The sequence below is a fragment of the Amphibalanus amphitrite genome, unplaced genomic scaffold, assembly GCF_019059575.1.
Source record: "Amphibalanus amphitrite isolate SeventyFive unplaced genomic scaffold, NRLGWU_Aamphi_draft 000294F_arrow, whole genome shotgun sequence".
Classification (NCBI taxonomy): Eukaryota; Metazoa; Arthropoda; class Thecostraca; order Balanomorpha; family Balanidae; genus Amphibalanus; species Amphibalanus amphitrite.
In genome coordinates, this window is record NW_024881789.1 from 165,749 (window position 1) to 189,728 (window position 23,980).

At 47.5% G+C, this 23,980-nt stretch overlaps 4 protein-coding genes across 4 annotated transcripts in view; 3 read left to right on the forward strand and 1 right to left on the reverse strand.

Annotated features, from left to right (window-relative positions):
• Positions 1–23,980, forward strand: part of LOC122387683 (heat shock protein beta-1-like) — a 47,198-nt gene that overhangs the window by 11,584 nt on the left and 11,634 nt on the right. The window contains exon 3 of the mRNA XM_043378088.1: positions 4,918–4,958. Within this exon, the coding sequence (XP_043234023.1) occupies positions 4,918–4,958 (41 nt within the window). The remainder of the gene's footprint in view (positions 1–4,917; positions 4,959–23,980) is intronic.
• On the forward strand, positions 6,879–9,084 carry LOC122387667. The gene is made up of 2 exons (XM_043378051.1): positions 6,879–7,063; positions 7,603–9,084. Exons 1-2 carry the CDS (start codon positions 6,948–6,950, stop codon positions 8,798–8,800), a joined length of 1,314 nt encoding a protein of 437 aa, XP_043233986.1. The 5' UTR covers positions 6,879–6,947; the 3' UTR covers positions 8,801–9,084.
• LOC122387669 lies at positions 9,100–11,593 on the reverse strand. The gene is made up of 2 exons (XM_043378056.1): positions 11,355–11,593; positions 9,100–10,388 (listed from the first exon to the last, which is right to left on the reverse strand). Exons 1-2 carry the CDS (start codon positions 11,529–11,531, stop codon positions 9,345–9,347), a joined length of 1,221 nt encoding a protein of 406 aa, XP_043233991.1. The 5' UTR covers positions 11,532–11,593; the 3' UTR covers positions 9,100–9,344.
• On the forward strand, positions 11,978–13,855 carry LOC122387665 (probable cytochrome P450 6a13). Its single transcript, XM_043378047.1, has one exon. It carries the CDS (start codon positions 12,083–12,085, stop codon positions 13,595–13,597), a length of 1,515 nt encoding a protein of 504 aa, XP_043233982.1. The 5' UTR covers positions 11,978–12,082; the 3' UTR covers positions 13,598–13,855.

Genomic DNA, 23,980 nt, shown 5'->3' on the forward strand with positions numbered 1-23,980 from the left:
GAATATAAATGAGATGCATTCACAATATTTACGATTTATTGGATAACAGGCGTTTCATCGTATGAAAAGATACGAAGCAAATGCAAGAACAGTCCAAGTCCAAGAATTACCTTTAGGCTTTAACATCAAATGTAGAATGAAGTCGGAAGTCCGGACTGGCGAATACAGTTTACATACCTACCTACCTACCTACCTACCTACATGGTGACCTCAGACCTCAGGTGATTTCGGTGACCTCGGAAGGTCACTTTAACCCGGCAGGCGGTGGGCCTACCAGCCACCTTCCGCGCGGTGGGGGGGGGGGCACTTTTTTGCCCCCCCCGTAATATCTCCGAAACTACTGGACGGATCCGGAAAATTCAAACGGCGTTCGATAGCCCTGTCAAATTTGTCAAGGGAAACCAAATTTCATTGACCTCGGGGTCACCGATGACGTCACAGGTCAGGTCAAAGATAAAATGTTTCACCGTTCACGGGGCTTCTAGGGAAAGCGCTATAACACCGAGTAAAACGCATTTTGTCGAAAATCAGCGATAAGACGTCAGTTGTCTAGTACATATGTTGCTATTAGAGGTCACTGGTCATACCAGGTCAGGTCACAGGTCAGGTCACCAAAGGTCACCAAGGGTCACCACATGAGCCCAACTTTACCAAGGTTATGCGATGCATGTTTTATGGCCAGTTTTTCATTTCCAACTCAATGGTGTTGGTTATAAGACCATCAGATACGGTTTAGGTCACTTTCTGGTGGAGGTCAGGTCAAGGTCAGGTCAAAAAAGGTCAAATTTCAAAGTTGATATTTTTGCATAAAATGGGTATCGATTCGATGCAGCTCGTCACGGGGTCTAATGGTGGTCTTTGTTTTGCGCTACGAGGTCTAGAATTGCTAACAATTGAGTTTGAAAATTTGACGTCATCAATTTTGAACAGTTTTTTTCGCTATAACTTGGCCAAAAAAAGAGGTATCGATCTCAAATTTGGTATGTAGGTAGAAGGTGGTAGGGGCTATCACATATATTCCGGTTTTTTCGAAATTCAAAAAACTTTTTGGATTTTTTGGCTATTATATCCAAAAAATCTATTTTTTATTTTTGGGGGTCCAAATCCAAAAAATTCGAAAAACCGAAATAGCAGTTTTATAGCCCTTTTAATTCCACACCTTTTATGTCTGAAACATTTTTCTGTATCTCTAAAGCTGTAGGCCTGACAGCTCTTCCCGCGAAAACTTTTTTTGGGTCGAAAATGGCAAAAATGACGTCACTCTGACGTCATTAGCGGCCAACCTATCAAAGCCTTTGGAAAAATTTTTGGTCACCATGTGCGCTAGCTGCTCCCGGGAGGTACCGAAAGTTTGGTGACGATCCGCGCAGCGGTTCTCGAGATATATCGAAAAAACTAAAGGGGGGGGGGCAAAAAATGCCCCCCCCACCGCCTGGAAGGTTAACGTTTTTGACTACGGTAGCTATCTGTTACTCAGCTGGACTTATCACGACAAAAATGACACTACTTTAATCGCAATTGAATAATAGTTTATCAGCAGTTTCGAATATGGTGACCCCTCGAGTGACCTTGTTGACCTTCAGAGGTCAGTTAACATTTTTGCCAATGGCAGCCATCTTATAGCTTAGCAACTACCGGACCAGACCACCAGTCGATTCGCCGTATGGGAACTCCACGGCCGTTTTGAACTTATTGACCTCAAGTGAGCTTGATGACCTCGAAGGGTCAGCTATAATACCTACCCATGTTGATGTTTCGCGGGATAGCTGCAGTAGGCGAAAACACTGACTTCTACGGTCACCAAGGTCACCTAAGGTCACCATATTCAAAATGGCTGATAAGATCGCCTGCGAACGGGAGAGTCGACTTGTGACATTTCCGTCTCGATCGGCTGGGTAGCTGAGTTATTGGATGGCTGCCTGCATAGGCAAAAACGGCCACCGAATGGTCAACAGACATCCTCACCGTAGACCTCCCAAGGTCGCCGAGGTCATATGAGGTCTCAGGTTACCGTATTTGAAAAGGTAATGAAATTGTATGCAGGACGTCGACGTCGAGTGCGGGATATCTATCTGGCGGATCGGGCGGGGGGGGGGGGGGGGGGGGGGCGGCAACCGGGCCAAAGTCAGGACTAGGGGTGGCAAAATTGTGAGAGCTGCCCTTTCAAACCGAACTTTTCCCCTTAAAATCTCCTCTGGACCGCACTTCACAATAGATGACATGACAGACATGCATCTGAAATAAAAATTACACTTCATTCCTAAAAACCAACCACTCGAAGAAGGTATGTACAAAATTCGAAAAAGTCGACCTTTGATGACCTTTCAGAGACCACCCCGAAGAACGTATTTTTATCATGACTTTTCCCCCTTCGAACGCCTCTTACCGCGTGTCACTATAGGTCCAGATGCGAATTTAGAGGGGGAGAGAGTCGCCCTGGCGTGGATTTAGCTTACGACGGGGGGTTCTTTTCAGAGGAGATGCTCGATGTCGATACAGCTCGGAAACCATTATGGGGGGCCAAAGAAGTGGCCGGTTTGGGCCCCCTGATTACCCTGCTTATATGGCCTTGGACTACCCCAGGATAGTCCCATAGAGATAGTCCCTCCCTCTTCCCCTCCCCTGAGCCTCACCCCCGCAGCAATAATCGTTTCTGCTTCTTGACGGGAGACGTTTCCAGGCAACCCGAGGACATGAATGTAACTAAGGTTGGATTTAAAGGAAACGAACTACTGAAGGTTGATAGCAGTGCTACGATGGCAATATTTAAATAGCTTGTTTATCCTAGCATAAAATTATTTCATTGCGATGCACGGTTCATCTCTTCCTCGCCAAAGGCTGTCGCCCTAGCGGTAAATTTATGAACTAAGCATCAGTGGACTGTGGGCGGGAAATATGGCCCCCGAGATGTCAGGGGCAAGTCAGGGAATGTTCCGTGCGGTAGGTCGCTGTCCGGTCGAGTCATGTTAAACTGAACTGGTGAATTTCTACGGGTGGTGATTTCGGCGATGTGTTTTTGTGAGTTGAAGTGAATTGTGATTAGTGCGGACTGCGGTGTTGGTGCCAAGAGGCTCGCGACAGTGCAGTGGACACTGGACAGGGACGTAGCCAAGGGGGGGGGGGGACACGGGGGCCGCCCATGACCCCCGCCCCCTCCTGAAGGCGAAGAATAAAATAAGATTTAATGAAAAATAAAAATAAATAACGATAGCTGCACCACACCCCGAAAAATAGTGGGCCAAATCCGAGTAATTTTCTTTTTTGAGGGGGTACGACACTTGGCCGCGACCTGTGGCCCCTCCCTGAGCAAAACCCTGGCTACGTGCCTGACACTGGACGTGATAAGCCAAAGTGACCTTTTTGAAGTGAACTTTTGCGAACCTGAAACGTGCGAACCTGAAGATCGCGATCGTTGAGCTAGTTCGACTGACCGGGTGAGTAAGGTACTGAGCTATTTGTGAGTGAGATGAGTGGAGTGAGCTTTATAACTTGTAAGTCTTTGCACGGTTCGTCGGAAGGTCATCTCAGGCTCAAAAGAAACGGTATATACCATTCGAAAGCTGACGGTGAGCTGAATCCAAAAATGTAATTTTTATCAAAATCGATCGATGGCCTTTTTTGAAAATTGCGTTTTTGTGAAACCTTTATAATCTTTTATTCAACGGGCTGTCCCGGACATTCTTGAAAACATAAACATGTATTTTTTAGTTCCAATGAAAGCTGAACGCCAAAAGAACAATATTTAGCGAAGCAATATTTCCAAACATTAATATGCGTCTCCCACAGCCGACAATAAGGCGTAATCACACAGCCCAGTGTCACGATGGACCAAAGTCAGCCACACAGAAGCGTGAAATGACCCTTATCGACTCGCAGACCCGGCGCTCTCGGCCCGCCTGACCAGCCACGGAAAGAACGTTCGGCTCTCGTTCTACTAACCAAATGTCGTATTTGTCAGTTTAACTGTCCACATCGCTAGTAAAGTTATTCAGGATACCTGTAAAGAAAATTCATTGTTCTGTCATCTTCACATCATACATTAATTTGCATTTGTTCGTGTCTACTTTGCTCAATTGAGCTTGGTATCATGCCCATATAAGGAAAATTGGCCGCGCTGAAATGTCAGAGGTTGCACCGGCCTCAGTTCGGGTGGAGTGGGGGTAGCGCACGGTGGGGCAGGGTAACCTTTGACCGGTCGCACGGCCGAGCAGCCGTCACCAGTACAGCCTCTGACAGTGAAACCCCGCTCACTTCCCCTGCGCGGGCACTGAGCGTAGCTGGATGGAACAAAACATGTAAAAGAAATATGTAAATTAAAGCATGTTGTAAACCAGGCAGAACAATGAATTTTCTTCACATGTATCCTGAATAACTTTAATAGCGATATGGACAGTTAAACTGACAAATATGACATTTGTTTAGTAGAACGAGAGCCAAACGTTCTTTCCGTGGCCGGTCAGGCGGGCCGAGAGCGCCGGGTCTGCGAGTCGATAAGTGTCATTTCAAGCTTCTGTGTGGCTGACTTTGGTCCATCGTGACACTGGGCTGTGTGATTATGCCTTATTGTCGGCTGTGGGAGACGCATATTAATGTTTGGAAATATTGCTTCGCTAAATACTGTTCTTTTGGTGTTCAGCTTTCATTGGAACTATAAAATAAATGTTTATGTTTTCAAGAATGTCCGGGACAGCCCGTTGAATAAAAGATTATAAAGGTTTCACAAAAACGCAATTTTCAAAAAAGGCCATCGATCGATTTTGATAAAAATTACATTTTTGGATTCAGCTCACCGTCAGCTTTCGAATGGTATATACCGTTTCTTTTGAGCCTGAGATGACCTTCCGACGAACCGTGTTTGGTGAGGATCATCCGCTGGGAGGGATAAACTTTAAAAGACACCACTGCTTCTCGTTTCAGAATCTTCTACGAGGGAGCTGGAGCGCTTCGGATCCCGAATGGTCAGTCAGTCCGTTCCGCCCATGTCGTTAGCTCTATTTTTGTGCATGTGTTTAAAGGCAGATCAGATGACAGATGGACATTGTTCAGTGTTTCGAACTTGATAAAGCTTATAAATTGAGCAGGACAAGCCTTCGTCGCAGACCTTTATTCAATGGATTTTAAGTTGTTTTAGGTATTTGATAGACTGGATTAGATGACCCAGCTATTAGATATTTTTGGTAATGCCCAAGATTCTTACAGAGTAAAGTAATGCCTTTTGCTCTGCTATGTGTAGTGTAAAGTAAATTGTTGATTGCCTACCTCCTAGGGTCGGCTAAAGGTTTATGGTTTTCCCTATTTCTATTACATTCTTTCTAATGTTAAATTAGAGTTAATGAAACCTGACCAATGATCTGAGCCACCTGGATCCGCCTCTTATTTGTCTGTGCTGTTGTAGCCGTGTTCTGTTTATCATGGCGAGGCATTTACCATTCTGAACGGCTGCCAAGCCGTGCTCCCGGCTCCCGGCGCCGACTGACCGCTGCCGGCGTCACTCCCCCGAGTCGGGTCAGCCAGCTGACCGCTGACCGGGCCGGCAGAGGTCAACGAAACGTCAGCGAACTGCGCACACATGCTTTCAGTGGTACAAAATGTTTATGGAATGGGCAAAAACTTGTCTTAGGGATGCATTTATGGAATTATTTCTTATGGGCAGAAAGTTGGATACTGACTGAATAGCTGTAAATGTAGGTATTCTTACTAGATTATTGCTTTGGATAGGTATGAATCTTCTCGTTTTCATGCCTTTGATCACTGATATACGAGTAAGATAGTACCGATATAAAGGTATTTTGATGAATAGGAAGTGACATTATAGGGCGCAAAATGACCATTTAGTCGACGCGCCCTAAAGCCCCAATAAATAATCAAAGTGGTAGGTTATTGGCTGAGTGCTCTCATCATTTTTCGATATAGCATGATAAGGATTTGTTTCACCGCTAAATACTTTTATGCTGCCATCTGAGATGACAGTAGTCGATCGTACTTTCGAAGCTCGGATTGTAATCGGTTTTTTATAAACAAACATATTCGGCGTGCATTCCGAGCTCCGCCATCGGGACTCATAACCACAACAATACAAGCCAACTGATAAAAGCAAATTGAGCCGGGAAGTGGGACAACCGGGCGACTCTGATGTGCGGACCTGTGGCCGTACAGCAATCTTGGCCGAATACCATATAGGATCGGAAGATTATAGACTTGGGTATGATTGCTTGTTCCTTCACTCGATACGAGTTTTATAATGCGTTATAAACGAAGGGCAGGTCGAATTCGGTAAATCGCGCTCGTCCATATCGAATGAATGCCTCAATGTATTGATTCGATAACGGACGGACAACTGAGCTGCGTAGCAGACGACACGCCGTCCGCCCAGCACCAAGGTCACCAATGGCGAGCTATCGTGTCTCACGCGCCGTCCGTCTTGTTGCCAAGGTCACCCATGGCAAGCTGTCGTGTCTCACACCGTCCGTCTCAGCACCGAGGTCACCCATAGCGAGTGGGGGCTGTGCGCGCTGCCACTCACTAGGGCTGTTAAGTGATGACGTCACGGTTCCAACAGCTGACTGCGCTAATGTTGTAGAGATAGGCCAAACGATTCATAACTAAAATGCAAGAATTTGGGGACGTTTACCGATGTTATGTCATGTTTCAATAATGGAAATGGTATTAAGCTGTCATTTTGGTCGACTTAAATGCATTTATATTCATTGATTTGCACAAAAAACATGATTTTTTTTGCACGGCTGCTAAATTAAAAAAACTTGTGCGATTTTGGCGCAGAATAGACATTGCGCCATTACCTTTATAACACGGGCACCAATGGGCAAATGTACTAGCTGTGAATAGGTAGTGAATTGGAGTGGGTTATTAATTAGATATACTGTGTTTCTCAGACCTCAGGTCAGCTATCACAAGACGCACGCTTGTTTTAAGCTTTGAACATCGAGATGGTGAATTGCTGTGTCCCAGGCTGTACGAACCGGTCAGGGGACAAAAACAAATATGCGTTCTACAGGTTTCCCAGCAACAAACTGATCCGTCAACGCTACATTCGTGCGATAAGGTTAGTAAGAATTTTGAGAATCAGCATATTTTACACGTCAAGCTTTCATAAATCCCATCATAAATCTTTTCCATAAATCATGCAAGGGAAATATGGCATCTTACCTTTTAATAAAAACATCAAATTATTGTTAGCTATTTCTATAAAAGCTATAAAAGTGTATATAATATCAGATAATAATAAATATTTATTTTTGGGCATCATTACGGAATGATTCACAAGGTTAACTCGGAGCCTTGATCGTCAATCACTTGTGCATGGTGCATAGGTACTCAATAAATAGCAGTAACAGTAGTCATAGCACAAATATATTTACCAAGTCTGTTGTATGTTTTGGATATGAACATTGAAATTTGAAACATTTACATTTTGTAACATTCAAATTGAAAATTATTAATAAACTGACAAGCTTCATTTCAGAAACAATCGCACGAACCTGTTTTTGTGGATATTTTCTACTTGAAGGGCTTGTAACTTGCGTCATCCTAATCATGCATGCCTAATCTAAATCATCATGTAATCCCTTTTTTCTGTTGCAGGAGGGAGAACTTCACCCCTACTGAACACACAAGGATCTGTTCGTGGCACTTCCCTAATGGCAAAAAAGCAGGTCCAGTGAGGTTTCCATGGAATGAAGGGAAGCGGATCAACTTGCCTGATGATACCAGACCCCATCACTCTTCTCCTGGAAACAGAAGACAAGATGCAGCTGTGGAAATGGAAGATGCTGTCCTTGGACCACCTGTGCATAGTGAGGCCATGTTGTCTGCCGAGAACGACCTTCTCAAACAGCATATCAAACGACTTGAAACTGCAGCAGCTTATCAGCAGCAGAGGTTCTGCTACAACCAGATTAGCCATAGCGAACAGCTAGTAACTTACTATACTAGTTTGAGCAGAGCAATGTTTGAAACCCTAGTCACATATGTGAGCATGTGTGATTTTACATACCACACCTTCAAGGTCACAACGATGACATTAGAGGACCAAATTCTCCTGGTGTTGATGAAACTGCGACACAACTTTGGGCACACAGATCTAAGCGTGAGATTTAACAAGAGTGTAGCCACCGTTACAAATGTCTTCAGGACATTTGTGTCCATCTTCGCTGAGGCTCTGTTCAAGCCTATTTTTGGGAAGGGTATGCCTAGTAGAGAAAAGAATTCTCAATCTATGCCAGCATCGTTCAGGAAGTTCAGGCACTGCAGGACGACACTTGATTGCACAGAAATTAGGATTCAGCGACCTGATAGCTGTGAGGGCCGCTCAAGCACCTACAGTGCTTACAAAGCTGCCAACACCTTCAAGGTCATGGTTGGGGTGGCACCCAATGGCACTGTGAACTTTGTCAGTGACGTTTACGGCGGCAATGCCTCTGACAAGCACATCGTGGAGACTAGCGGCCTGTTGGAGCAGCTAACCACAGGCGACCTCATCCTGGCTGACAAAGGTTTTCCTATCAAGGACATTGTACCTGATGGCGTCACCGTCAACACACATGCGTATCTATTTCAGCCTCAGTTCACCAAGCAAGAGGTGATGCACAACAGGGAAGTTGCCGAAGCCCGCGTGCACGTTGAGCGCGCGATTCAGCGGCTGAAGTATTACACCATTTTAGATGGCATACCCCACCAGTATAGGAATATGATAGACAATATAGTTCGTGTCTGTGCCTTCCTCACCACCGCCCAGAGCCCTATCATAAGCCACGAGAAACTTAGCAACATGTCCTCTTAAGCCGGGTAGCAAACTGCGCGTTATTAGTGGTGTCACCCTGTTAGATGCAACGTTTGCGTAGTTATCAATTGAAGTAAGTCAATAGCATTGTCTGTGTTTTTCTCACCAACGTCCGGAGTACTATCGCGGGAAACTGTGCATTTTGTCCTAAACTGGTTTGCGAACTGTTTGATATGTTAATGTCTTCACTGTCTGATGAAACACTTCTTGAGTTATAGCTGTCATGGAAGTATGATAATCTGGAAATTGTTTCAGCTGTGCGCTGTGGTACGCGACATTTACTTGTCAATAAAACTGTCCACAAACATGTATGTTTATTATTTGCATTATTTACACACAGTTTGACGTTTGAAAGTGAAACACGACAACCAGCCTGGCGCGCACCTGTACAGTGACACACATTTACTTACGCACCTGAACATTACACACAGTTTGACGTTTGAAAGTGAAACACGACAACCAGCCTGGTGCGCACCTGTACAGTGACACACATTACATCACAGTGGCAAATCTCATATCGCCCAGCAGGCATGAGCCCTGCAGGTTAAGCGGACCCGATGATGCTCGGCACCATGTGGACCCTATAGAACTGTTTTAGGAGTTCTAGGTTTACAGTCCATGAATCGCTTCTGGCGATGGTAACGATGTGTAAGTCACGAGTCGTCCAGACAACAAAGTCACACTTGGTGAAGCCACTTAACCACATCTGGCCCTGTACCTGGTGGAAGTAATCGTGATCTTCTTTAAGATTCAGGTTTTCGTCCAAGAAAAACTTTCCATCTGCTTGCACAGCTTCCTGGATCGTTCGACACCTGTGTGTCCACGGACACTTCACCTCTAGGAGTGTATCCCCCACTACACCATCTGGAGAGGCCCCAAGCATACCATCTTCAGAGAGAAAAATCCCATTCTCTTCCACCTTTTTTCCAGTGCGATTTTCATACGCTCGCTTTGCAGCTGCTTCGTGGGTTCGTCCCCATTTTACAGCTGCACTGCCGGATGGGTCATAGCCACCAAGGAGCCTTTTGAATAGTGACTTTGGGTATCTTCCTCTGGCAATTGCCTTCAAGACGAGGCCGAAGTTGCTCGATGTCAGCCTTCCCTTTCTAGCAACAAACCACTTGGGGTTTTTGACCTGACCACTGGTCACCCTCTGCACCTCTGCAATCTCTTCCTTTGAAAGAGACAGCATTGCTAAAAGGAAGTGGGACTTGTCAGCTGATGCATGAAACTCAGCACTAGTTAGGATGCTGTCGATGTTTGGTACCTTCTCTTCTGGGGAAGGCTGAGACTCTGGAGCCAACAGCCATGCCAGCCCACATGGCTGCTCCCTCACCTGGTCATACAGCCATGCCAGTTGGTCCTCTTTGACAGAGCTCACCAGCAAAGAACTGTCTTCCTGGGGGAACATCTCCTTTGCTTTCAACATTGTCGCGTTGCTGGATCCTCGGTTCCATTGACACTGCCGATCAGTCTGCGACCAGTTCTTCTGTGCATACAGAAGGATGGCAGCCATGTGGGAGCACCGATGCTGACCATTTGGGCATGTGCAGCTTCCATCCACTGGCTTCTTGTTCTCGACAGTGACCTGAAACACAGATTAACAACAATTTACACCTTTGCAGCAGGTAATCAGCAAGCCTTATTCAGATTTTTATTAAATAACTGCATGATATTTTTCTAACACATTAGTTCAAACCATATTCAATTAATATCAAAGTGGACGTTTCACTCAAGTGAAATGTTGATCATGAAAATAAGTTCACAAAAATGAGCACAATTGATTGCAGCTGTTTATATTCATAGAGCCTCATAGAATGCTTTGATAAAAGTAAACACAAATAACTGAAATTTGAAAGCAAATTTCTTTGAGTGATCTTGAATGAAGTGAGACTGAAGATTAGATACATCGCCTAAACCAAATTGCCATTTCCATTTCAACTTATAAAACCCTCCTATCCATTTAATTCCACTAAATGTACATGGTTGCACAGGATGCCACACAAGTCTGCCGCACACTTGCTAAGTAGATCAATTGATCTATCATTTTACTATACACTTAAATTTAAAACCAAGCTAACATCAACTACACTCCGGGCTGGAGGAGGTCAGGTCCTCCACAAACTGAAGGTGGTAGGTTCAAGGTTGTGGGTTGTAGGAAGTAGATTGTAGGTCAACTTACGTATCTTTGGTTAGGTGTTTTGATTTGGTTAGCAAAATGCATTCTGGGGCATATGGCAGCTCGTGCTACGTCTGCTACCGTGGCATCTCAATTTTCCTATTCAGCTTTTGCTAAGGTAAGATAATGCAAGATGCCTGTCACATGGGGATAATATAAAGAACTATGGAGTATGTAGACTCGAATGAAAATATATAATGAAATGTTTCTGTAATTATTACCTCTGGTCATGTTCACTCGGTACTTTTGCCACATTCACCTCATTCTCAATTGCAATTGCAATTTTGTTCCCACATTCATGCCACGATTTCATGAAGGCAGATTTCATAAAGTACCTACTTGAAATGCCTATCACAAGCATGAAGAAATACTCACTTGAACATCATAGGTCCTTTTCTTCATGCTGGCCTCAACAGAAGCCACAATGTATTTGCCATCCTGCAGGGCAATGGATCGGATTTTGCCACCATCCAATGCTCTTTCACCCTTCTCAATCACACTGGACATAGTTTGAAAAAAATCACCTATGGCTGCAACACTAACGAAGGCCATGATAGCTCATACCATGCCCAAACACGTCAAACACAGCCTGCAGCCCAGAAACGTGCAAATGTCCGTAACGTAATATTGTTTTCACGTGGTTTTCACCAAATGTCACATATGCGCCACAAATGCTGACACCATTGTGAATTTAGTAGCCTCACACTTCTTTGGGCTTTTTCAGCCAAATTTCGATGAAACTTGAAGCAAATCAATTTCAGAAATGTTACTCATCCATCTAAGTTTCCAAAGAAATTCCAAATCAGGGTCGGACAATTTTTGAATCGCCACAATACACCTTTCTAGATAATCCCCTATCTCTACAGCATTAGCGCAGTCAGCTGTTGGAACCGTGACGTCACACTTAACAGCCCAAGACACTTGATGTCAACGACACGCCCGGCCCCGCCCCCAGCTAGGAGAGCGGAGGAGGGGGGGGGGGAGTGCTGACTCGGCAACTCTGATCAGTGGTGACGCAGCGGCGCCGCCGGTCGCCGCAGCCGAGCGGGTCGCTGCGGGTGGGTTGTACTGGTAACATTCGGTGTGTGAGTATCCGTGGAGCGATGTCGGTGTCGCTGCTCGGATGGCTGTGGTGGCCGGTGGCCGTGCTGGTCACCGTCCTCGGCGGAGCGGCGGCGCTCCTCTACTGGTGGATGACGCGCAACTACGACTTCTGGTCCTCCCGCGGCGTGTCCGGTCCGCCGCCCAAGTTCCCCAATGGACACGGGATCCCGAACCCACGCGACTTTCACTCTGTCGAGCGTGCCCTCTACGAGGATTACGGCGGAAAGCGCTACTGCGGCCTGTTTGAGTTTCGCCAGCCGGCGCTCTACGTCGGAGACCCCGAGCTGATTTGCGCAATCACCATCAAGGACTTTGAGCACTTCACTGATCGGCGAGACCTGGTGCTCAGCAAGTGCATGGAGGAGATGCTAGTTTCTTTGAGTGGGCGCCGCTGGAAAGCGCTGCGTGTTGCCATGTCACCTGCCTTCTCATCCAGCAAACTGCGAGCGATGCATCAGCTCTGCCTGGAGACGGCCAACAATCTCAGCGACTATGTGCGCGAAACAATGGCCCAGGATGGAAAGGTAGAATTGAAGGACGCATTTGGCCGCTTCACCATGGACAACATCGCTGCCTGTGGCTTCGGAGTCGACTGCAACTCGTTTGGTGACCCGAACAGCGAGTTCACCAGGTACGCGTCGCAGTTCTTCAAACCGCTGAGCGGCTACGACATGTTCCGGCTGCTGGTGCTCTCCATTTTTCCGCGTCGTATCGGGAACCTGTTGCCGGACCGGGCCGAGCCGGCGGGCGCCTTCTTCCAGCGCGTGGTGATGCGCACAATCGCGCACCGGGCGGAGCACGGCTCCGGCCGGCGCGACTACCTCCAGTTGCTGCTCGAGATCAAGAGCGGCACGGGCGAGCGGGCTATCAGCGACTCGCTGATTGCTACCCAGGCGGTCATGTTTCTGGTCGGCGGCTACGACACCACCGCCAGTCTGCTGACCTGCGCCGGCTACGCGCTGGCCACTAACGCCGAGGTGCAGCAGCGCGCACAGCACGAGATCGACCAGGTGCTGGCTCGTCACGGCGGCCACCTCACGTTCGACGCGCTCTCTGAGATGCATTACATGGACCAGGTGGTCAGCGAGACGCTGCGTCTGTACCCGCCCTTTATGCGGATTGAGCGGCAGTGCGTGCGTGAGTATACGTTGCCGGGCACTGAGCTGACCATTCCGCCTGGCACGCTGGTCATCATGCCGGTGCTTTCGCTGCACCGCGATCCGGAGTACTACCCGGAGCCGCTGCGGTTCGACCCGGACCGCTTTCTGCCGGAGGAGAGGGAGCGCCGCCGTGCCGGCGTCTACCTGCCGTTCGGCAGCGGGCCGCGCGGCTGTCTGGCGCAGCGGTTCGCGCTGTTCGAGGCCAAGCTGGCGCTGGTGGCCGTTCTGCGCGGCAGCACGCTGACGCCGGCCGCCGGCACGCCGCCGCCGCCGCTGCCGCTCGACCCCGGCGCCGTGGTCGCCACGCCCAGAGAGCCCACCTTTGTACAGGTGCTGCCACGTCACAGCGGGTGAACGGGTCGGACTATCGGACCGTGGCACCCAGCGATACGGTCCGAAAGTGCGAGATTATATTGGTGCATTGACGCTATTCTTAGCAATCGTACAACGTGATGCAGAGCGCGATTCGGTCGTGCATGCGATCACAACACGGCCGTGCATGCTGCCCCGCGGCTTTTGTTTCTCCATCGACTATGCATCCAGATTGGTTCTAGACTTCCCGGTGCCTGCAGTCGCACATACACTGATGAATTACTTACCTGTGTGCTCCCCCGTCAAGTTTCCTGAACTAAAATGTAGTTTTTCTTGGACATGATATACATGTCAGAGCAATATTTTGATATCGGTTGAATATAAGTTTGTATACGCTGCTAAGTTTGGCGCGCATAATAGCTTTTTAACATTTCCCAATCACGGCTCACACTGCCCAAGTAAAACGATGGGGACGCGAGACCTAACCCGCGCCCCGCTGGGCTATTCAGTATTCAGCCATACGCGCTCTGCTGGGGATGGGGGCAGATTCTGCACCCCCCCCCCGTCTAACTTCCGAACCGATGGTCGTAGAAAGACGAGGAAAACGGCAATCGAAAGCTCTCAACAAGGCGGATCTTAAGAGCCCAAATTGTTTTGCTTAAGTAGGTCAGAGGTCAGGTTAAGGTCAGGTCAAGGGTACAAAATGCAAGTTTCTACAGTATCGGCCTTGCACCGTAGTTTCCGAAGAATGTATTGAGACTGATTGCCCAAAACGTGTTCTAAGGCTGCCAAGACAATATTCGTTGCATACAATATCATGCGAAGTCAAGGTCAAGGTCAGGTCAGGTCACCAAAAAACGAAATATAGAAAAGGGCATGTGCGACACATGCTTTATGGGTCATTTCATTCATAGAATTCAATAGGCACACGCAATAAGTGATATGGACCACATCTGGATGAATTTCAGGTAGAGGTCAGGTCAAGGTCAGGTCAAATAAGGTCAAATTTTGAAGTTGGTTGTTAAGGCCTAAAAAGGTGTCAATCTGATGCAGTTTTTCAAGGCGAATCGAATGGTGCTATTTTTGGTTCCGTACGATGTCTAGAACTTCCAAAAAAAAACATTTTTCAAAAATAGTGTGTGTCTTGACGTCATAAAATTTTGAATAACTCCCACATTTTTTTTAACCGATTCTTCTAAAAATTGGTATGTAGGTGCACATAGACGACTTCTCTAACAAATATTACGTTTTTTTTTCGATACACTCAAAATTTTGGATTTTATAATTATTTTCCCCAAAAAGTCAGTTAAAAAAAATTGGGCCAAAATCCAAAATTGTCAAAAAAAAACAGAGATAGCCATCTGATAGATAAAGTAGCATCACGTATAACCTTTTTTGTTACGTCTTGATTCCTTTAAAAATGAAGATGTTAGCGGCGTTTGAAATTTTGCCGTTTTTTAGGCGAAAATGGCGGACATGACGTCACTAAAGCGTCATTTTCTCATTTTTCCGACGGATTTCGCTCGAATTTTTAGGAAATGTCTTAAATTGATGTATGATGAGGTACTGAAAATTTGACGTCGCTGGCGTAACGCGTTTAGTCGTTATTGGCGAAAAACAGGGGGGGGGGTGCAGATTCTACCCCCCCCCCCAGCGGGCGCGGGATAACACATGCCTATCTACATTCAGTAGGTATACCAATTGCATAGTGCACACTGCACACAAATGGTACCTATACATAAACAGACCCATATACCTATGTATGTCACACGTAAATACTCTCATGAATCTCTTCAGCATGTGCTGTCAAAATTTCAGACCCAGGTCGCTCAAGGTCAGGTCATCAGGTCACATCAAGTAACCTCACCTCAGAAAAAAGTTCGTATTCCCGCAATGGCTACACCGACTGAACGATCGTCTTGAAACTTTCAGCAGTTGATAAGAGTAGCAGTAGGTATGCATAACTATGTGCCCCTATATCTCGGAATTAAGTCGATGGGAGAAAATCAAAAGACGCCTCTTTTTTACGAACGTCATGCTCCAAACACTCGCAAACATCAGGGTACATGTTAACATGACACACTGCCCTGAATCGGAAAATAGCCCCCGTGACCCGTTATGTCCCCCTCAGCTCATTTCAGGTCATGAAAGGTCTTCAGCAGTTCTTCGGCAATAACTTTTGATAGAGACACGATAGAGTGATGAAATCACCTTCGATATGTTCAGGTCGACGCTACAGATCGGCTGATATGCAACATGACCTTTTCCGGTCAGCTCATGACATTGACCTGGAATCAAATTTTCTAAATAACCTTATATGTACATGGGTAACACCTAATTCATTTTATCTATGCCTTTTAATGTAGAATTCTTGTCCATTCAACGCGGCTCGACGATAGGAACATACCTACTGCTAGTAAAATAAATGTCGTGACTCTCTTGAGTCAAAAGTCTTCACTGAAAAACATCTTTCGTAAAATTGTCATTAAAAAAATGTCGATCTTAGGTCAAATCCGGGAGCTTATCGCAGAATGAGCGTTAAAAGAGCTATCGAAGGCACCATTCCGCGGCGCTGTAGCTCTATTGGCTCCCGAGTAATGCGCCAGTTTCTCTAAAAATGTTGAACTAAACAAAACTTGACCTTTGATGAGCTCTGGTGACCTGACCTTTGTCCTAAATTTAAAAATGACTGAATCATTTTTGTCATGCTTTTTGATGCTCTTTCTAATACCACTTATTGCGTGCCCCTATACATACATGGCCCAGGAGTCAATTAAGAGGGAGGATTTTTACACCCCCAGGCACGGCGCGGGTGGCGCCGAGCACCGGCCCGGTGCGGGTTAAGGTCAGCTGTAGGGCAGTTTATTTATGACAGCAAACGACTACGAACTGCTGTGTTTATCTGAACGGGGGATGGATGGTAAATCTTCAACCCATCCCGGGGCCGGCATATATGGTACATATATGTTTAGTTGTATATCGAGTTTTTCTAGGAGCCGAAACGCGCTACTTATGCTTTGATGGACAGAAACGGCTTACATATATGCAACGTGCATGCATGCATTTATTCATTTTGCATGTAAAACGTTAATCGGTCTGTGTGTGTGATAAGTATGTAGTTTGTTATGCATCTATGCATTTTCGCGTTCATTTATGTAGGTAGGTACTACTGGCGGAACTAGTCATACGCTTTCGTTGGTGTAGGGAGGCTAGGGAGCGGTAACGCACAACCAATAACTGTTGACCGGTAGCAGGAAATATTGAGCACGGGATGGAGGGAGGGGCAATCGGATAGTCTGCCGACAGTTAATTGCTGATCTGAGGATGGGGTGACAACGTTGGACATAATACAGTATAAAGTTGGCGGGTAGAGGTCGAGGTGGAATAAACACGCCAGTCCAGACTCCAGACTTCGGGGAGGGGAACGGGGGGGGGGGGGTCAACTCATGGCCATCAATGGTCTATGGATTGATCAGAATATCTATGTAGAATAAATTCATTTCTTTAGTTGTATTAACAAATTCTGCATCAGTGATCAAACCATTCAGATGACACAGCAAAGCATGCACGTCATTATATTGCATGAAATCTAGTTGACCTTTGAAATTTCAACGAAAGTCATGTATATTATAGGTACTTTTATTTATGCGGAGTCAAAAATTGGTTTTCAGCGTTTTACGATGTAAACGTGAGCTTCTTCATCATCAAAGGCTAAGGCCTTGGTAACGAATGTACTGCATGCTCATTGCTCATGGAGTACCTACCGTACCACCACCAAAGGCCCACGTTCCGAAGATCACTTGTCATCAGCTGAAGTAAACTAACGTTTAGACGCCTCAAGTGTCTTACAAAAAGTGTGGCTTCGCATGGCTGACGGCACAGGCCAGGCAGTGACACCAAGGGCGTTGGTAACCGGCGCGTCTGTCTCTTTGAGACGGACATTGGCCGCTCCGACCGGACAGTGAACACGGGCGGAGGGTGGGCGTTTTTGTGCTCCAGTGTGCGGCGTTGTATACCTACACAGCGGTGGATATAAGCCGGTTGGTCGTCACCCGGTTGTGTGTGTTTGACCGACGGTCCGGTCATGAAGGCCACTGCCGCCCTGCTGCTGCTCGCTGGTAAGTGACGCTGTTTCTACCTCTGTTTCTTCTACTCCTCTCTCTCTCTCTCTCTCTCTCTCTCTCTCTCTCTCTCTCTCTCTCTCTCTCTCTCTCTCTCTCTCTCTCTCTCTCTCTCTCTCTCTCTCTCTCTCTCTCTCTCTCTCTCTCTCTCTCTCTCTCTCTCTCTCTCTCTCTCTCTCTCTCTCTTTCTCTCTTTCTTTCTCTCTCTCTTTCTCTCTTTCTCTCTTTCTCTCTCTATCTCTTTCTTTCTGTCTGTCTTTCTTTCTTTCTTTCTTCTTTCTTTTTTCTTTCTTTCTTTCTTTCTTTCTTTCTTTCTTTCTTTCTTTCTTTCTTTCTTTCTAATTCTTTCTTTCTTTCTTTCTTTCTTTCTTTCTTTCTTTCTTTCTTTCTTTCTTTCTCTCTCCCTCTGTCTCTCCCCCTTGTTCCTTGTTTCCTTGCGGGAAACTTCCTTGTTTGTGGGAAGTTTTCCTAAATATCTGTACCTTATTTCATGTGTTTCTGTTGAATTTGGGTAGTTCACCTATAAGTGTCAATGTTTTATAACAGTTGATGTTTTATTGAATTCGTTGGATATTCATGGACATCGAGTAAAACAAATCATTATTCCTGATCACTGAATCTGATGTTCCTAGTGATTGAATCAACAGCAATATTGTAGGCCGTTTATTTTCAGTCATTGCGTACTTGTCAACCATTCGCACATTAAGATTCCCGTAATGAAGAAAAATGTTTCTATATTTCGATGAATGTTGCTTGCAATTACTGTCTGCCTTTTCATTTATGACTTTCCCATTATGATATTCAACGTTATCGGTGTAAAATCATTGTCTTTCGCTTCATTTTTGTGAATGGCTTATTTGAAAAGGCTTTTATCATCTTTTATACCTATTTTGTATGTGAATATGCTATGTTAGTATAGGCGAAATAATTATTATTATTACGCTTTGTTGTGAACTCATGTTGAATAATTCAGCGAAGCTTATCTGAAAGGGTGACGACCCATGACCTTTCTTTTTCCACAGCGGCGGCAGCCTCGGCCAACAACTATGGCTTCAAGCCGGGCACCCAGTACCAGTACCGGTTCGTGGCGAAGGTGCTGACGGGCATCCCGGAGATCTCCGCACAGTACTCGGCCATGGGCCTGCGCGGCTCGCTGCTCGTGCAGGCGACCACCCCGAACGAGCTGCAGTTCAAGCTGCAGGACACCGACGTGGGCGAGCTGCGAAACAAACAGGTGGAGCTGCCCTGGCACCAGACCATCCCGCTCAGCTGGCAGCCGGTCACCGAGCTGAGGCAGCTCCTGGAGCTGCCCTTCATCGTCCAAATCGAGAAAGGTATGATCACTGAGCTGGTTGTAAGTGGCGAAGAGCCGGAGAACATTGTTAACATGAAGAAGGCGATCGTGCAGCGCTGGCAGATGAACATGAACAAAGAGGTCATCGCAGAGTTTCCGTCTGGCAAATTCTTTGAGGACACCAAGCAGCCGCTGTACTTCGAGGCCGAGGAGCAGTCGATCGGCGGCCTCTGCCTCACTGGCTACACGGTGACGCCCATCCTGGAGCCGCAGATCCAGCTGGAGACCATCAAAACATTTGATGTCAGCGTGTACGGCGATTGGCTCTGGACGGAGCAGAGCGTCCCAAAAGAGCTAAAGAAGCCGCGCTTTGTCATCACCAAGAACGTCTTCCATGACAAGTGCAAGCGTCGCCCCATCTTCCAGCACATGAGCCCGGCACCTGCCTCCTGCCGCGAGAACGTCACCGACTGCTTCAACACTCAGGCCAATACCACCACGACGGTCCGCTACCTGGTTCGCGGCGACCGCAAGGCGTTCGAGATTGAGGCAGTAGATGCATCCGGCATTCATATGGTGTATCCGTTCCAGTGGGTGGCCGAGCAGTTGATGGCCAACACCTATCAGAAGATGCTCCTAGAAGACAGCAGGCCAATTACATCGCCGTTCCCCGAGCCTCCGCAGCCGCGCAGCCTGAAACTTATCAGCTGGAGTGTGACGACTCGCGAGAGCACCACACCAGAAAGCCAGTTCATGGCCAAGCCGACTTTGACCGATGCCCCGGCGTTCAACATGGCCAGGCCGATCGTGCCTCTGCATGAGATTCTGAAGAAGATGCCTGCTGAAGATCTGAAGCAACAAGTGCTGGAGGTTTTGGTCGCCCTTGACTCCAGCTTTGATAAGGTCCCGGATCCGAACGTGCGAGACATGCCTGGTATGTTGAATGCTCTGACGTCGCTCCTAAACGTCATGTCACTGTCAGACATGGAGGAGATCTATGGACAAATTTCGACCATTCAGAACCGTAACATCGATGTGATGAAGAAGCTGTTTCGTGAGGCAGTTGCCATGACAGGCACTAATCCCAGCATAATGATGGTGAAGAAATGGGTTGAAAGCAAAGAAGTGGTTGGTGCTGAAGCTGCAACTCTCGTAATGTTCGTTCCAATGCACATTAAGACGCCTACGGTTGAAATCGTACAAGAGCTGTTCAATATGCTTCAAAACGGCATCTCAGAAAACGACGAACATCTTCGACAGAACACCATGCTGGCGCTCGCCACTGTCATTAATGTCGCCTGCATTCGACCATCCACCGCTAGCAACGCCTTCCCCGTCACCATGTTCAAAGAGTTCTGCAACCCTGAGACGCCGCAACTTGTGCAGAAATGGATTCCGTTTTTTACTAGTCGTCTGGAACAAGATGTAGGTGTTCGAGAGAAGATGGTCGCACTAAAAGCCTTGTCAATTTTACAGCATCCCACTGTACTGATGACATTGGCGGAGGTCGCTAGCAAGACGGCTGAGGACGTTCACGTGCGCGATGCTGCCATATACGCTATGATGAAGTTCCGTGAGATCAATCCTGTCCTTGTAGAGGACGTTGTCAAGCCGATCGTGTTCAGTCGCAACGACTTCCATGAGGTCCGCATTGCAGCTACTACCGTTTTGATGGCACTCAATGCGCCACTGGCTACTTATCAGACCTTGGCCATGCACACCTGGGTGGAAAGTGATAAGCAGATCTCCAACTTTATCTCAAGTTTCTTGGAGGAGGCTGCTAACATGACTGACCTCAACGTTCCCTGGCTGTTCGAGATTCGCGAAAAGGCCCGGGTGGTGTATCGTCTGACTCGGCCGATGATTCTCAGTGACTTCTACAGTCGTAACACGTTTGTTCGCAGCCAAATTGATCTGATGATGACTACCGCCGAGCTGTTCACTGTTGTCAACAGCTCTCCTTTTGAAATTTCGTCCTTCACGTATCGCGGTACCGTGAGAAGCTACAACAGCATGATTTTCTACCCGCTCCAGATGAGCACCGAATTTATCGGACTTCAAAACGTAATCGACTTCTTAATGAATCCTGATAGCCAAACGAGCATCACTCGTTTCAACAAAGGATCTGAACCTTTGCAGGCTGCCCTCAGCGAAGTGGCAGACATAAAGAAACTGTTGAAGCTTGTAAAGCGGGAAAGCGAATCATTGCTTGTTTGGCTCCATGCGAATGTTATGGGATCTTTGGAACGAGTCCTGACTTTTGACCAAGGAGCTATACAACATCATCTCAAGAAGCTACGTGACGATGAAACTCTCACCAAATACGAGTTTAGAAACTTTCAAAAGATCATGAATCTGTTGGATCACGTGATTGGGCTTCCTACTGATATCGGAGTGCCGATGATGATCATGCGAAGTGCGCCAGCCGTTCTGTCCATTCGTGGTGATATTGACTTGGAGACCATGAAGTTCGCCGACGGTAATCGATTGTTTACTCTCAACGCCAAACAGCTGCAGCCATTCATCAACGTGAAAATGATGTCACTGGTTGGAGCTTTGAATCCCTTCTCGATGAGAATGATGTCTGCTGGTGTCAGCCACAACATCATGATGAGCTTCCCGATCACCGCGAGCACTCGATGGGAGTCCCAAAGCAAACGTGTTGAGATATTGGGAACGCTGATCAACGCTCCTAACGATATCAATCTCGTCCGGATGGAGACCAAACCGTTCACATCCGCTTGGGCTCTGACTCAGACGACTGATACCATGCTCCAGCACCCCGACACGAAGCCGATGCATGCCCGCACGCCGACGACCCTGGAAAGTCGGTTCGGAAAGGAGCTGTTTGGCATCGACATGGCTGTAACGTACAAGAGCGAAGACGACTTCAGCAGTATGTACGACCTGTTCCGCAAGATAAGCGCCACCAGCAAGCTAGGAAACATGTTCACGCTTCTGCCAACGATTCGTTACAACCTAATCAGCTTACATCTAAACACAGCCGAAGCTTCTACCCAGCAAATGATCATCTCATTTGCCAAGGATACCTTTGGTCGTCACCACACCCTGAAGACGATAAATGACCCAGATGCCGAGCCAGAAGAGCGCATCGAGTGGCTGGGGGACAAGATGCAGTACCGCGGTCAGGAGCACGCCGCTGCTGAGAAGGAGGCTCGCCGTGAGGTGATGGAGCGCTCGCGGCGTGTGCTGCGAGACATTCAAACGGGAGACGCTGTTGGCTATACTGCTGTTATCAGTACGATGGGTCTCAAGGAACGTCGTATGATCATGAAGTTGCTAATGGTTGAAGACGCTAGTCGCTTGAACAAGAAGATGGACGCCCGGCTGATCATGACCCCAACCTCAGAGATGCCCACGAGTCTTGAGCTGATTGTTAACGGACACGTTGCTTGGCCGCGTGTGCACCAGAATCTCAATGAAATGTTGGCTTCCAATATGCACGCTCCTTTCGAGCTAACAGCAAGCATCGGTGTCAATGACACAAAGACTCGCCTTGCTACGATTGAAGGGTTCCTGCGCCAGTCGGATATCTACAAGACCTGGGCTACCACAAATCGTGTCATTCGCGAGTGCACGGACATGCGAAACAAGGGATTCGAGAATGCTCCAATCTGTGAGATGGCCAAGATCAAGGCATCTCGCCTTAATCGAGTTCGTGTGAATCTTGACATGAACACAAACATAGACAAGCTGCAGTCTTCCACTGCCCTTCTCGGTGGTCAGGCTGTTAAAAAGATCAATGACTTGAAGAATGGTATCTCGTCATGGGCTGATGCTCTCTCCGGTTTCCTGATGAACTCGATCCGGCTGTCTCATCTCTCCAGTGCGACGAAGCCATCGAAGCTGAGTAACAACAACCAGCGGCGAGTAGAACTCGAATTCGAGCCGTACAGTAAGAGCTGGGCGTTGCTTGTTGATACTTCTGACAAGGAGTTCCTTGTCAAGGGAATTCGTCCCAAGGAAACGTTGAACTGGAAAACCAATGGTGTTTACAACAACCGCAATAACTTTGGACTTTCTCTCCCATTGATGTCGTTCCTGAATATCCACGAAGGCATCAATGCATACGAAGACAGCTGGCAGACTCGCAATCGTAAAATGATGGGCAACAATATGCACAAGTGCGTGGTTGACGAGCGTTTCATCAAGACATTTGACAACGTTGTCCTACCAGTCAAGATGAGCAGCTCATGCTGGCATCTTACATGTCTGATCGTTCGCTGCCGGTGTTGCCGCCAGCACGGCACCAGTCGCCGTGTTTTTATGGAGCTGAGGCTGAGGTATGCCGCGACGGATGTTCGCTGTTATGACGTGGCATGTGCTCACTGTGCACATCGCATGATATCGGCTGCACGGTGAGCGCCGGAGCTCGTGGTTAGCCGGCTTATCCTCACCAGCAGCGGGTACCGGGCTTGTTTGGCTGTCCATTTTTATCACCATTATTCCACCATGTGCATTTGGCGGTGATAGACGTCCGATACAAGTCAGCAGATTGTGTTTGACGTGTCGTTATTTGTTTATCGTTTTCTCTCCCGCTGACGTCACGTTTGCCGGTGGGTGGGCTGTGCTGTCGGCTGCCGCGTGAGCCGCTGGATGCCTTGTGCTCTGCCGTCTCCTCTCGCAGGCTCCACAAGTCGGCTCCCTCCTAGCCGCGGCCCGTGTCCTTGAGCGCGTTCCACCGCTCCGCTCAGGTGTCATGCGTCTCCTACATATATGCTCGCAGCGCGCCGCGGGCGAGTCGCGTGTGTGAGGGTGACTGAGGCGGTACAGGTGGACGGACACCCGCGACAGTAGGTGATGACGCACGCATCACAGCTGTGATGGAACGGGCGTCACAGGGCCACCGTACGTCGCATCTCACCACAAAATGCAGAGAATCACGAAGGACTCTCTGGGTGCCTCTTCCTGCACTGCATTGTACACTGTTATCACACGGTGCATCCTATGAATGCTTCCTGTGAGAATGACGGCTTCCTCCTCCTGTCT

Bases quoted from the DNA above. Each gene is read 5' to 3' on its own strand.
- LOC122387669 (XM_043378056.1), bottom strand. From the start codon at position 11,531: ATGGCCTTCGTTAGTGTTGCAGCCATAGGTGATTTTTTTCAAACTATG. The intron at 10,389-11,354 runs GTGAGTATTTCT...TCTGTGTTTCAG, and splicing joins AAAGGACCTATGATGTTCAA to GTCACTGTCGAGAACAAGAA.
- LOC122387665 (XM_043378047.1), top strand. From the start codon at position 12,083: ATGTCGGTGTCGCTGCTCGGATGGCTGTGGTGGCCGGTGGCCGTGCTG.
- LOC122387667 (XM_043378051.1), top strand. From the start codon at position 6,948: ATGGTGAATTGCTGTGTCCCAGGCTGTACGAACCGGTCAGGGGACAAA. The intron at 7,064-7,602 runs GTTAGTAAGAAT...TTTCTGTTGCAG, and splicing joins CGCTACATTCGTGCGATAAG to GAGGGAGAACTTCACCCCTA.